We start from the raw sequence: 14,332 nt of genomic DNA, 5'->3' as shown, positions 1-14,332 counted from the left end.
TGCTGTCCCCTTTAAATTGCACCCCCCGAGTCTGAGAAGGGCCTGGGAACGCTCCATCCAACTGTCACTAATAGCGCCAGGCGGAAAGGTTGCAGGCGCCACCGAATATCCGGTCCGGGGCGCCAAAAAGGCGTTGCACACTGAAATGATGTCATGATCTGCCTGCGCCCGCGGGCACGCGCAAAGAGTTAGCGCTGGCGCTAAAAGGATACTCAATAATGGGAGGTGGCGCTATATTCACTGCGCCCGCCCGAAAATTGGGTTACGCCCCAATTCTCGGGCTCTTTAGGTGCTAATCGCTGGCGCTACCAACCGAATTTCTAGGCCTTAGTCTCTGTCTTTGTTGTTATCAGTGTTACAGAAGCAGTGTTTAATGCAGCTGGCCTTCTGAGAGATAAGGGGAACTGAACTTCATAGGGAGTCGGCCATTTCTATCTCTGCCTCAAACACCTCATCTTCCTTTGTAATGTCTGCTCGCAACCAAAAGCGGACATTGTTTATCATCTCAAGAATTAAGCGACCTTGCTCACAGAGGCTAGAAACTGTTATGCTGTATGTCAGAACAGTGGCTCCCGACATTGAGTGACTAATCACGCCAACCAATAAGGGAGTGACGGTAGTGACGCTGTTTGTATGTGTACGCCTACTTTTGCAACCTAATGGGTGGTACCTATCGAAAGGTATATCAAGGGTTGTAGATTGTATTTCGTTGAGAGGAAAGGTTCGATTCTGGGGAGGTCAGCCTCTCTCCCTTGCGCACAAGCTTTCTAGCTATTTACTAATAAAACCTTTACTTTGTCAGCAGTTCCGTCTCTGTGTGGTTTTGCTCCAGTTAATTCGAATCTAACACACTCCAAACCTTCCCTGATTGGAGTTCCTTCTGCATGACACGTTCCTATTCCTGTAATGTGTGTGGAGGCAGGACTTCCTCTTCACCCGGTGTTTCTCCTTCCTGTCCCTGTGTCCTCACAAACAAAGGACCGTATGCTGAGCCCTTACAGGCAAAGGACTTCCTCCATTTTGTGTCTTCACAAACAAAGGAACACCTGCTGACTTCCTACAATTTGAGTCCCCGTTACCATTTCACAATTTGTCCGCAGTTTCGATCTCCACACGGTAGCTGCAGTTTTATTACGGTTTTTAGAATCTTACAACAGAGAAAACATTATCCACTGCAGTATTCCGCACGATTTTGAAATTGTGCACTGTTGCACTTGACCAGTCACATGATATAAATTGTATTGTAATGATGGCCTTTCACCAACAGTGTGTCAGATGGGAATTAGCACCTGTGAAACACAGTGGCCATAGAATTGTACTGCACTGAAGGAAGCTGTTTGGCCAACAGTGTCTGTGCCAGCTCTTCGAAAGAGCTCTCCATTACGCCTTTTTCCCAAACCAGATTAAATTGTTCTTTTACAAACGTGAAATCACTTCCCCCTCTAAAAGCTATCCTGGATTCAGCTGGCACTGCTTTATCTGCTCGGGTATTCCATGTCCTCACACAACTCTGTGCGCCAAGGATAGATAAAATGGAGGTTAAGGGACTGAAGTGAATTATAATCAGCAATTGTCACAAATTTGGCAGCCCGATCTGTTAGAATACACAGTTTGCTATTTAAAGTGCTTTTTTATTTAACTTGAATTGGTTTCTCATTTGTTGCATTGAATTACAGCAGCCCGAGATTTAACATGGGGCAGAATGATCAGAGGACACCGCGGGACGCTTGGCGAGTGGCTCCAGCCAGACACAAGACTTCAGAAGCCAGCAGCAGGATACAGATCTTCCTTAAAGAAGAGCTGATGAATCAAGCAAAGAGGGAAATGTTAGTGGTGACTTCATCATCCAAAATAGATCTCATCACCTTCGGGTGTGAATGAAGAATAGATTTTAGTGAAAGAAGTTCCTCTTCCCTAATGCTCTCTCTGGTCCACACACGGGGAAAGAAATTCAACTTCAGCAGGGGCGTAAAATGGGAGGTAGCAGATCGTGTGCTGGCTTTACACCTGCCCGATTTTACAGCTGTCTCCACGGACCCCGTCTGTCAATACGGACCCCACCTGTCAATACGGACCCCGCCTGTCAACACGGACCCCGCCTGTCAATACAGACCCCGTCTGTCAATACGGACCCCACCTGTCAATACGGACCCCACCTGTCAATACGGACCCCGCCTGTCAACACGGACCCCGCCTGTCAACACGGACCCCGCCTGTCAATACAGACCCCGTCTGTCAATACGGACCCCGCCTGTCAACACGGACCCCGCCTGTCAACACGGACCCCGCCTGTCAATACGGACCCCACCTGTCAATACGGACCCCGCCTGTCAATACGGACCCCGTCTGTCAATACGGACCCCGCCTGTCAATACGGACCCCGCCTGTCAACACGGACCCCGCCTGTCAATACAGACCCCGTCTGTCAATACGGACCCCACCTGTCAACACAGACCCCGCCTGTCAATACAGACCCCGTCTGTCAATACAGGCCCCGCCTGTCAATACAGACCCCGCCTGTCAATACGGACCCCGCTTGTCAATACGGGCCCCGCCTGTCAATACAGGCCCCGCCTGTCAATACGGACCCCGCCTGTCAATACGGACCCCGCCTGTCAATACGGACCCCGCCTGTCAATACGGACCCCGCCTGTCCATACAGACCCCGCCTGTCCATACGGACCCCGCCTGTCCATACGGACCCCACCTGTCAATACGGACCCCGCCTGTCCATACAGACCCCGCCTGTCAATACAGACCCCGCCTGTCCATACAGACCCCACCTGTCAATACGGGCCCCACCGGTCAATACGGACCCCACCTGTCCATACAGACCCCACCTGTCAATACGAGCCCCGCTGGTCCATACAGACCCCGCCTGTCCATACGGACCCCGCCTGTCCATACGGACCCCGCCTGTCAATACAAACCCCGCCTGTCCATACGGACCCTGCCTGTCAATACGGGCCCCGCCTGTCCATACGGACCCCGCCTGTCAATACAAACCGCACCTGTCTCAACGGACCCCGCCTGTCAATACAAACCCCACCTGTCAATACAGACCCCGCCTGTCAATACGGACCCTGCCTGTCAATACAGACCCCGCCTGTCAATACGGGCCCCACCTGTCCATACAGACTCCGCCTGTCAATACAGACCCCGCCTGTCCATACAGACCCCGCCTGTCAATACGGACCCCGCCTGTCAATACGGGCCCCGCCTGTCAGTACGGGCCCCGCCTGTCAATACAGACCCCGTCTGTCCATACAGACCCCGCCTGTCAATACAGACCCCGCCTGTCAATACGGACTCCGCCTGTCTATACGGACCCCGCCTGTCAATACGGACCCCGCCTGTCAATACGGACCCCGCCTGTCAATACGGACCCCGCCTGTCCATACGGACCCCGCCTGTCCATACGGACCCCGCCTGTCAATACGGACCCCGCCTGTCAATACGGACCCCGCCTGTCCATACGGACCCCGCCTGTCAATACGGACCCCGCCTGTCCATACGGACCCCGCCTGTCAATACGGACCCCGCCTGTCAATACGGACCCCGCCTGTCAATACGGGCCCCGCCTGTCAATACGGACCTCGCCTGTCCATACGGACCCCGCCTGTCAATACGGACCCCGCCTGTCAATACAGACCCCGCCTGTCAATACGGACCCCGCCTGTCAATACGGACCCCGCCTGTCAATATGGATATCGATGATCAATGTGAACACCAACTGTCAGCTTACATCATAAAACACAAAATAATGGAGATCTGTGAGTGAAGAGACGCCAATAATCCTACCGCAGGATTTAGATGACAGCATCAGCTTTGAGCAGTTTATTACCATCGTCTGAATCCCAAGGTGAGACTATTATCTTCAAACCGCCCCACTGTATGTGTCATTTTTATGCAATCTTTACACTGGGGGGTTTATTTAATCTTCAGCAATTTTCTTTGCCAGTGCTGGCTGTTGTGGGAATTGCTGGCTACGGCACTCTATTCAGTTAGTGTGCAATTACCAAGTATTGAATGAAAGATTATTGAATACAGCACAATACACACAACAATCAAGTAAGAATCTGCAGACATTCTACTGAAATTAGAAAGTCTAATGAAAATTAATAGCATTAACTCTCAAATCCACTTTTTAAATGTTCAAACTTATCAGAATATGATACAAATGGAAGGTTGGGCACAATTTAAAAACAGAAAAGGTGTTTCAGAACTCAAAGGGCATAAGAGATTAGCGTGTAAAGTTAAGGCACATGGAAATGGGGGCAAGGTATTGACTTGGATAGAGAACTGGTTGGCAGACAGAAAGCAAAGAGTTGGAATAAACGGGTCTTTTTCCGAGTGGTAGGCAGTGACTAGTGGGGTACCGCAGGGATCGGTCCTTGGACCCCAGCTATTCACAATATATATTAATGATCTAGACAAGGGAACTAGATGTAATATCTCCAAATTTGCAGACGACACAAAGCTGGGTGGGCGTGTGTGCTGTGAGGAGGATGCCGAGAAACTATAGGATGATTTGGACAGGTTGGGTGATTGGGCAGAAGCATGGCAGATGCAATATAACGTGGATAAATGTGAGGTTATCCACTTTGGTGGCAAAAATAGGAAGACAGATTATTATCTGAATGGCAATAGATTGGGAGAAGGGGAAGTGCAACGAGACCTGGGTGTCCTTGTGCACCAGTCGCTGAAGATAAGCATGCAGGTGCAGCAGGCGGTTAAGGCGGCAAATGGTATGTTGGCCTTCGTAGCGAGAGGGTTTGAGTACAGGAACAAGGATGTCTTGCTGCAGTTGTACAGGGCCTTGGTGAGACCACATCTTGAGTATTGTGTGCAGTTTTGGTCGCCTTATCTGAGGAAGGATGTTCTTGCCATGGAAGGAGTTCAGCGAAGATTCACCAGGCTGATACCTGGGATTTCAGGAATGACGTATGAGGAGAGATTGGGTCGATTGGGCTTGCACTCGCTGGAGTTTAGAAGAATGAGAGGGGATCTCATTGAAACTTATAAAATTCTGACAGGACTAGACAGACTAGATGCAGGAAGGATGTTCCCGATGGTCGGGGAGTCCAGAACCAGGGGTCACAGACCAAGGATAAGGGGTAAGCCATTTAGGACAGAAATGAGGAGGAATTTCTTCACCCAGAGAGTGGTGAACCTGTGGAATTCTCTACCACAGAAGGCAGTAGAGGCCATTACATTAAATATATTCAAGAAGGAGTTGGATATATTTCTTAAGGCTAAAGGGATCAAAGGGTATGGGGAGAAAGCAGGGACAGGGTACTGAATTTGGATGATCAGCCATGATCGCATTGAATGGCGGAGCAGGCTCGAGGGGCCGAATGGTCTACTCCTGCTCCTATCTTCTATGTTTCTAAATGCAGAACCCCATCTCCTTCCTTGGGCTGCATTCAAAGTCGGAGGTCCTGTGGGAACATGCAGTATCTCAAACATAGCCATTGATGGTGAGAGGTGTGAAGGGATCAGCCACTTCCCATGTTGGGCACACGTCATCAGCATCAAGTACTCCCATCCCAGGTTAGGTGTAGCATGGTAAGATACTCTGTCCCAAACTCAGAACAGATCACTTTACTGAACCAGTTCAATACAGTAGTTCATACACCGGCCATCCTGTGTGACCTCTATGAATGGTTTTGCCAATTAGTGCTGGATTAGAGTAGATCTATGCTATGGGCTTGTGCCCACTACGAATTGCCCAAACACATTGCTCATGGGAATCTCAAAGCCAAAAAATCTCCTCCTTTGTCCTGGATTGGATTCAAACGCAGGTCCCAGATGTGAAAGGCCAATGTCTTTGAGGGAAGTGGCTTTGAGCCCTAGGTCAGCCATGATCTTATTGAATGGCAGAGCAGGCTCGAGGGGCCAAGTGGCCTATTCCTGCTTCTATTTCTTATGTCTATCTCACCTACTTGTTCAATTTTAATTCTCTTTTTTTTATTTGTTCCTGGTATGTGGACGTCGCTGGCAAGGCCAGCATTTATTGCCCATCTCTAATTAAAGAAGGTGGTGGTGAGCCACCTTCTTGAACCGCTGCAGTCCGTGTGGCGATGGTACTCCCACAGTGCTGTTAGGGAGGGAGTTCCAGGATTTTTGACCCAGCAACGATGAAGGAACGGCGATATATTTCCAAGCCAGGGTGATATGTAACTTGGAGATGGTGGTATTCCCATGCGGCTGCTGCCCTTGTCTTTCTAGGTAGTAGAGGTCACGGGTTTGGGAGGTGCTGCCGTAGAAGCCTTGAGTTGCTGCAGTGCATCTTGTAGATGGTACACACTGCAGCCATAGTACACCAGTGGTGCAGGGAGTGAATGTTTAAGGTGGTGGATGGGGTGCCAATCAAGCAGGCTGCTTTGTCTAGGATGATGTCGAGCTCCTTGAGTGTTGTTGGAGCTGCACTCATCCAGGCAAGTGGAGAGTATTCCATTACACCCCTGACTTGTGCCTTGTAGATGGTGGAAAGGCTTTGGGGAGTCAGGAGGTGAGACACTCGCCGCAGAATACCCAGCCTCTGACCTCCTCTTGTAGCCACTGTATTTATGTGGCTGGTCCAATTAAGTTTCTGGTCTGAATGTCAAGGGGTGGTGGTTAGACACTCGCCTGTTGGAGATAGTCATTGCCTGGCACTTCTGTGGCGCGAATGTTACCTGCCACTTATCAGCCCAAGCCTGAATGTCATCCAGATCTTGTTGCATTCAGGCATGGACTGCTTCATTATCTGAGGAGTTGCGAATGGCACTGAACACTGTGCAATCAACAGCAAACATCCCCACTTCTGACCTTATGATGGAGGGAAGGTCATTGATGAAGCAGCTGAAGATGGTTGGGCCTAGGACACTGCCCAGAGGAACTCCTGCAGCGATGTCCTGGGGCTGTGATAATTGAGCCCCAACAGCTACAACCAACTTCCTTTGTGCTAGGTATGACTCCAGCCAGTGGAGAGTTTTCCCCCCGATTCCCATTGACTTCAGTTTTACTAGGGCTCCTTGATGCCACACTCGGTCAAATGCTGCCTTGATGTCAAGGGCAGTCACTCTCACCTCACCTCTGGAATTCAGCTCTTTTGTCTATGTTTGGACCAAGGCTGTAATGAGGTCTGGAGCCAAGTGGTCTTGGCGGAACCCAAACTGAGCATCAGTGAGCAGGTTATTTGTGAGTAAGTGTCGCTTGATAGTACTGTCGGCAACACCTTCCATCACTTTGCTGATGATTGAGAGTAGACTGATGGGGCGGTAATTGGCTGGATTGGATTTGTGGACAGGTCATACCTGGCCATGTCGGATAGATGCCAGTGTTGTAGCTGTGCTGGAATAGCTTGGCTAGAGGCGCGGCTAGTTCTGGAGCACAAGTTTTCAGCACGATAGCCGGGACGTTGTCGGGGCCCATAGCCTTTGCTGTATCCAGTGCGCTCAACCATTTCTTGATATCACGTGGAGTGAATCGAATTGGCTGAAGACTGGCTTCTGTGAAGGTAGGAACCTCAGGAGTAGGCCGATATGGATCATCCACTCGGCACTTCTGGTTGAAGATGGTTGCAAACACTTCAGCCTTGTCTTTTGCACTCGCGTGCTGGGCTCCACCATCATTGAGGATGGGGATATTCCTGGAGCCTTCTCCTCCTGTTAGTTGTTTAATGGTCCACCACTATTCATGACTGGATCTGGTAGGACTGCAGAACTTTGATCTGATCTGTTAATTGTGGATCACTTAGCTTTGTCTATAGAATGCTGCTTCTGCTTTTTAGCATGCATGTAGTCCTGTGTTGCAGCTTCCTCAGGTTGACACCTCATTTTTAGGTACGCCTGGTGCTGCTCCTGACATGCTCTTCTGCACCCCTCATTGAAGCAGGGTTGGGCACCTGGCTTGATGGTAATGGTAGAGTGAGGGATATGCCGGGCCATGAGGTTACAGATTGTGGTGGAATACAATTCTGCTGCTGCTGATGGCCCACAGCGCCTCATGGATTGGCCAGTTTTGAGCTGCTAGATCTGTTCTGAATCTATCCCATTTAGCACGGTGGTAGTGTCACACAACATGATGGAGGGTGTCCTCAGTCTGAAGACAGGACTTCGTCTCCACAAGGACTGTGCAGTGGTCACTGCTACCAATACTGTCATGGACAGATGCATCTGCGACAGGTAGATTGGTGAGGACGAGATCAAATAGGTTTTTCCCCTCGTGTTGGTTCTCTCACCACCTGTCGCAGGCCCAGTCTGGCAGCTATGTCCTTCAGGAGTGGGGCCACCGAGCCACTCTTGGTGATGGACATTGACGTCCCCCACCCAGAGTATATTCTGTGCCCTTGTTACCCTCAGTGCTTCTTCCAAGTGGTGTTCAACATGGAGGAGTACTGATTCATTAGCTGAGGGAGGGCAGTTGGTGGTAAATTTCCTTGGTGGAGGTTTCCTTGCCTATGCTTGACCTGAAGCCATGAGACTTCATGGGGTCTGGAGTCAATATTGAGGACTCCCAGGGCCACTCCCTCCCGACTGTATACCACTGTGCCGCCACCTTTGGTGGGTCTGGACATACCCAAGGATGGTGATGGAGGAATCTGAGACATTGGTTGAAAGATATGATTCTGAGAGTATGACTATGTCAGGCTGTTAATTGACTAGTCTGTGGGACAGCTCTCCCAAATGTTGGCACAAGTTCCCAGATGTTAGTGAGGAGGACTTTGCAGGGTTAACTGGGCTGGGTGAGCCGTTGTCATGTACGAAGTTGGTGCCGAGGTCATAGAGTCATAGAGTTTTACAGCACAGAAAGAGGCCCTTCGGCCCATCATGTCTGCGCCGTCCATCAATCCCTGTCCAGTCTAATCCCATTTTCCAGCATTTGGTCCATAGCCTTGTATGCAATGGCATTTCAAGTGCTCATCCAAATGCTTCTTGAATGTTGTGAGGGTTCCTGCCTCTACCACCCTTTCAGGCAGAGAGTTCCAGATTCCAACCACCCTCTGGGTGAAAAAGTTCCTCCTCAAATCCCCTCTAAATCTCCTGCCCCTTACCTTGAATCTGTGCCCCCTTGTTATTGACCCCCCTACTAAGGGGAAAAGTTCCTCTTTATCTACCCTATCTATGCCCCTCATCATTTTGTACACCTCAATCAGGTCCCCCCTCAGCCTTCTTTGCTCCAATGAAAACAACCCCAGCCTGTTTAGTCTTTCTTCATAGCTGAGGCGCTCCATCCCAGGTAACATCCTGGTGAATCTTCTCTGCACCCTCTCCAAAGCAATTACATCCTTGTCGGGTGGTCCGTCTGGTTTTATTCTTATTATTCTTTTTCGTAGCGGTTGTGTACAATTGAGTGACTTGCTCGGCCATTTCAGAGGGCAGTTAAGAGTCAACCACATTGCTGTGAGTCTGGAGTCATATATCGGCCAGACCGGGTAAGGACGGCAGATTTCCTTCTCTAAAGGACATTAGTGAACCAGGTGGTTTTTTACGACAATCCGATAGTTTCATGGTCACCATTACTGATACTAGCTTTTATTCCAGATTTATTAATTAACTGAATTTAAATTCCCCCGCTGCCGTGGTGGGATTTGAACTCATGTCTCGGGATCATTAGTCCAGGCCTCTGGATTACTAGCCCAGTGACATTACCACTATGTCGTTTCCTGCCTTCCTAGAATAAAATGGACACACATCAGTAAACAAGATTGATTTTATTCTTTCAAAGATTACATGAAAATAAGAGATTTGCATAAAGTGCTAATCAGTAACAAAACATTGAAATATAAAAGAAATAAATTAATACAAATAACACTGTAAAATTTTGTACACGCCCCAGTTTGATTGTAGTGAATTGGCATATTCTCTTTGTAAAAAATATATTTTGTACAGTTTATTCATAACAAAAATGGTCTAATTATCCAGAGAGATTCAACTGTAAATTCACAGGCTGGGACCTGGCCACAGGGGTTCCTGTGATACACTCATGCCAGCAGTGTGTTACTACTCATGCCAGCAGTGTGTTACTACTGAGATGATTGTACCTTCTAGAAAACACACACAGGCACAATATTAAAAACAATAGTTTAAGGAGTCAAATATTTTTCTCCACACAAACAATTATCTTTTTCATTAACGTTGTGCCTTTGTGTGTTTCTGGGCTAATATCTGATTAACCGACTGTTGACACGGACACCGCCTGTCAATGTGGACAATCCTGTCAATATGGACACCTCCTGTCAGTGTGGTCAGTGCCCGTCAGTGTGATCAGTGCCCGTCAGCGTGGTCAGTGCCCGTCAGCGTGGTCAGTGCCCATCAGCGTGGTCAGTGCCCGTCCATGTGGTCAGTGCCCGTCAGCGTGGTCAGTGCCCGTCAGCGTGGTCAGTGCCCGTCAGCGTGGTCAGTGCCCATCAGTGTGGTCAGTGCCCGTCAATATGGACACTTCCTGTCAGTGTGGTCAGTGCCTGTCAGTGTGGACAATCCTGTCAATACAGACCCTGACTGTCAGTGTGGACACTGCCTGTAAGTCTACACACCAAAAGCAGAGTGAAATTATCAGCAGCCCCATTCAATGGGCCACTGGACCCTATTGAATTCTGCATTTGGGGGTTCCAGGCTTCTTGGGATGCTACTGTTTCAGCAGCATCTCCCAATTGGCCCAGTTACAGGTTTTAGTCGGAAATAAGTTTCCTTTTTCTCTGATAACATTGGCTAAACCTCCAACCATCAAATGGCCAATCTTGTTAGCATGTCATTTCCGTATTGTCACCCTATCTGAAGAGGTTGAGTGAGATAAACTAAAAATCTGCATCGTCACACTCATCGCTTATTTCAGTGGTGTCAGAATCCAGACAAGCAAACAGCTTCTCAAAGCTCAACATGAATGTGGACTTAGCTGCTGTGAATAGTGCCAGCTACCAATTAAGTGAAAAAGGAACATTAACCAGAGGTGAGGGCACCAGCAGGTGCAGTCTGTGTGGAGTGAGAGGTCCAGCAGGAGCAGTCTGTGTGGGGTGAGTTCCAGCAGGAGCAGTCTGTGTGGGGTGAGAGGCCCAGCAGGAGCAGTCTGTGTGGAATGAGAGGTCCAGCAGGAGCAGTCTGTGTGGGGTGAGTTCCAGCAGGAGCAGTCTGTGTGGGGTGAGAGGCCCAGCAGGAGCAGTCTGTGTGGAGTGAGAGGCCCAGCAGGAGCAGTCTGTGTGGAGTGAGAGGCCCAGCAGGAGCAGTCTGTGTGGAGTGAGAGGTCCAGCAGGAGCAGTCTGTGTGGAGTGAGAGGTCCAGCAGGAGCAGTCTGTGTGGAGTGAGAGGCCCAGCAGGTGCAGCCTGTGTGGGGGTGAGTTCCAGCAGGTGCAGTCTGTGTGGGGGTGAGTTCCAGCAGGAGCAGTCTGTGTGGGGGTGAGTTCCAGCAGGAGCAGTCTGTGTGGAGTGAGTTCCAGCAGGTGCAGTCTGTGTGGGGGTGAGTTCCAGCAGGTGCAGTCTGTGTGGGGGTGAGTTCCAGCAGGAGCAGTCTGTGTGGAGTGAGTTCCAGCAGGAGCAGTCTGTGTGGGAGTGAGTTCCAGCAGGAGCAGTCTGTGTGGGGGTGAGTTCCAGCAGGAGCAGTCTGTGTGGAGGTGAGTTCCAGCAGGAGCAGCCTGTGTGGGGGTGAGTTCCAGCAGGTGCAGTCTGTGTGGGGGTGAGTTCCAGCAGGAGCAGTCTGTGTGGAGGTGAGTTCCAGCAGGTGCAGTCTGTGTGGAGGTGAGTTCCAGCAGGTGCAGTCTGTGTGGGAGTGAGTTCCAGCAGGAGCAGTCTGTGTGGAGTGAGTTCCAGCAGGTGCAGCCTGTGTGGGGGTGAGTTCCAGCAGGAGCAGTCTGTGAGGAGGTGAGTACAGCAGGAGCAGCCTGTGTGGAGTGAGAGGTCCAGCAGGAGCAGTCTGTGTGGAGGTGAATACAGCAGGAGCAGCCTGTGTGGGAGTGAGAGGCCCAGCAGGAGCAGTCTGTGAGTACAGCAGGAGCAGCCTGTGTGGGAGTGAGTTCCAGCAGGAGCAGTCTGTGTGGAGGTGAGTACAGCGGGAGCAGCCTGTGTGGAGTGAGAGGTCCAGCAGGAGCAGTCTGTGTGGAGGTGAGAGGACTGGCAAGAACCTTCACTTTAAGGCGAGATGGCGAAGTGTTGTTGATCATGTCCAAAGATGTGCGGGTTAGGTTGATTGGCTATGATAAATTGACCCTTAGTGTTAGGGGGATTAAATGGGGATATGTGTTGGTGTAGGGGTTACGGGGATTGGGTGGGATGTGTGTCGGTGCAGGCTCGATGGGCCGAAATGGCCTCTATCTGCACTGTGGGGTTTCTGTGATTTCTGTGATGTTCCTTCTGCCAGTAGAATGTTCTGCCTTTTGTTTGTTTAAATAAACCATTGGCAAGGACCAACAGCTTGTATTTGTCGAGTGTCTTTAACAGAATAAAATGTCCTGAGGTGATTCGCAGACGAGAGCACGGACCAAGTAGCAGTAGAAGAATTCGAAGAGTTAAGCGATGGCAGGTTCTGAAGAGGCCTTTAAAAGCAGGGCAAGGAGGAGCAAAGCAGAGGGGTTTAGGGGCGGAGTTTCAGAGTACAGGGTCAATACAGGTGCTGGCTCCACCATCGAGTGAGGAGCTTTGGACAGGAAGACACACAAAGGCAACAGATGAAAGACTGTAGGGCATGAACTGAGACATCAGGCTGTAGAGGTTGAAGAGGTCAGGTGAGGTGAGGCCATGGAGAGGTTTGGCATGAGGACAAGAATTTTAAATTTAATGCGTTGGGAACTGGAAGCCAGTGGGGGTTGGTGAAGACTGCTGGTGAGTGAGAGGGACTTAGTGCAGGACAGGAGGTGGATGGTGGCGTTCTGAATGAATTGGAGTATGTCTAGGGTGGAGCTTGGGAGACCGGTGAGGAGGGTGTTGGAGGAGGAGAATCTCGAGGTAACGAAAATGTAGATAAGGCTTTCAGTGTTGGTGGGAGCGAGCTAGGGCGGAGGTAGGCAACGTTATGGAAGCAGTCTTAGTGATGGATGATGCTTGAAGCTCCGAGACGATCCATCTCTAGCACCGCTTAAGGGGCAAGACCTTTTGGGATTTTGGGGAAAAACATTTTGGGATTGGAGCTGAAGATTGAAGTGTGAATGGAATGATTGGGACCCGTGATATAATACCAATCATGATATCCAATCTGAAGCAGAGCACTAGCCTGGCAAGTAGCAGTCACCTTTATGGAACTTTAAAGTGGAGCTGAAACCTTGTCCTGTGCAGCAGTCGCGCCTTAGCCAAGAAGTTTTCCACTGACACTCCGGGGTGTGCACACCAGCTTTCAAAGTGACGGTTCTTCCAGTGAGCTTGTGGAGGCTGAGAAAAAGGGTTTTGTCTCCTTCAAAATGCAGTCACTTCACACACGCCGGGGTATCAGGCACTAAAGTATGGTTTTATTGGTATGTAATTTTCACACAATAAGTTGCTTCATTCTTTTCGGCCTGGTCATTAATTAAAATCAGGATTTCCTCCACTCCGGGATTCTGGCCTGGTGCAAACCGCAGGCCTATATGGTAAGTCTCACCACCTTCAAGCTGAAACAAATTAAGAGTTTGTGAAAAAATATTCCAGTTCTGTACTCAGGAACATGACAATCAGAGTTCACGACAATATATTAGAGACAGGCTTATGCAGTTAAAACACAATTTAAAAATGAATCGCCTGGAATTTCTGCAGAGGCTCTTCCCAAATCCCGAGTCAGTGCAAACCTGGAGAAACGGCCTCAAATGCCGTTCCCCGTCGTTTCCCGGGGCTTTCCGTCAATCTTTCAAGGTTGCAGCGGGAGGCTGGGGAATCTGCGTGGAAATGCTACCCCAGTGACTTCTGTGCTCATCAAGCTGAGGGATGTTGGTGCCGCAGAATGAAACTCATTCCACTTCAGGCGGCCAGTGTTGACACCCAGCACTCCCAGGTCACGTTTACATGTTCTGCCCCAACACCCCTCAGCCCTGATACTGCATGTTGGTTGGATGCAGTCATCCAATATTTTAATTGGCTTTTTAGTCATCTGTTTGCCTCTGTGCTGAGTTCAGCCAGTACTTGAATATTAATACAGATCATCTTAGTTAGCCCTGTATAACTCTCCTAAGAACAGACAAGGATGAAAAGAGGCCATTTGGCCCATTAAAGTTCATCTTCTAGCACCCTAACATTTCCAGTATTTTGAACATCCCTAATTCCTTTCTACTGCCTCGTCTGGAAGATTATTCTAAATATTAAGTTAAACAAAGAAGTTTTTATTAGTACAATAGCAAAATACTGCGGATGCTGGAAATCTGAAATAACAACAGAAAATGCTGGAAAATGCT

The 14,332-nt window shown here is 49.6% G+C and overlaps 1 protein-coding gene across 2 annotated transcripts in view; it reads right to left on the bottom strand.

The window, feature by feature from the left end:
- Positions 1-9,683: 9,683 nt before the first annotated feature.
- Positions 9,684-14,332, bottom strand: part of nphp4 (nephronophthisis 4) — a 517,372-nt gene continuing 512,723 nt past the window's right edge. For both annotated transcript variants that reach the window (XM_085966844.1, XM_085966846.1), the window contains exon 28: positions 9,684-13,558. In XM_085966844.1, coding sequence (XP_085822970.1) covers positions 13,418-13,558 — 141 coding nt within the window. In that variant the 3' untranslated portion in view covers positions 9,684-13,417. The remainder of the gene's footprint in view (positions 13,559-14,332) is intronic.

This window comes from Somniosus microcephalus, chromosome 25, assembly GCF_052327205.1.
Source record: "Somniosus microcephalus isolate GS21.2 chromosome 25, FLI_Smic_1.0, whole genome shotgun sequence".
Classification (NCBI taxonomy): domain Eukaryota; kingdom Metazoa; phylum Chordata; class Chondrichthyes; order Squaliformes; family Somniosidae; genus Somniosus; species Somniosus microcephalus.
Note: the sequence above shows the minus strand (reverse complement) of the source record. Positions and strands in the feature narration are given on the sequence as shown.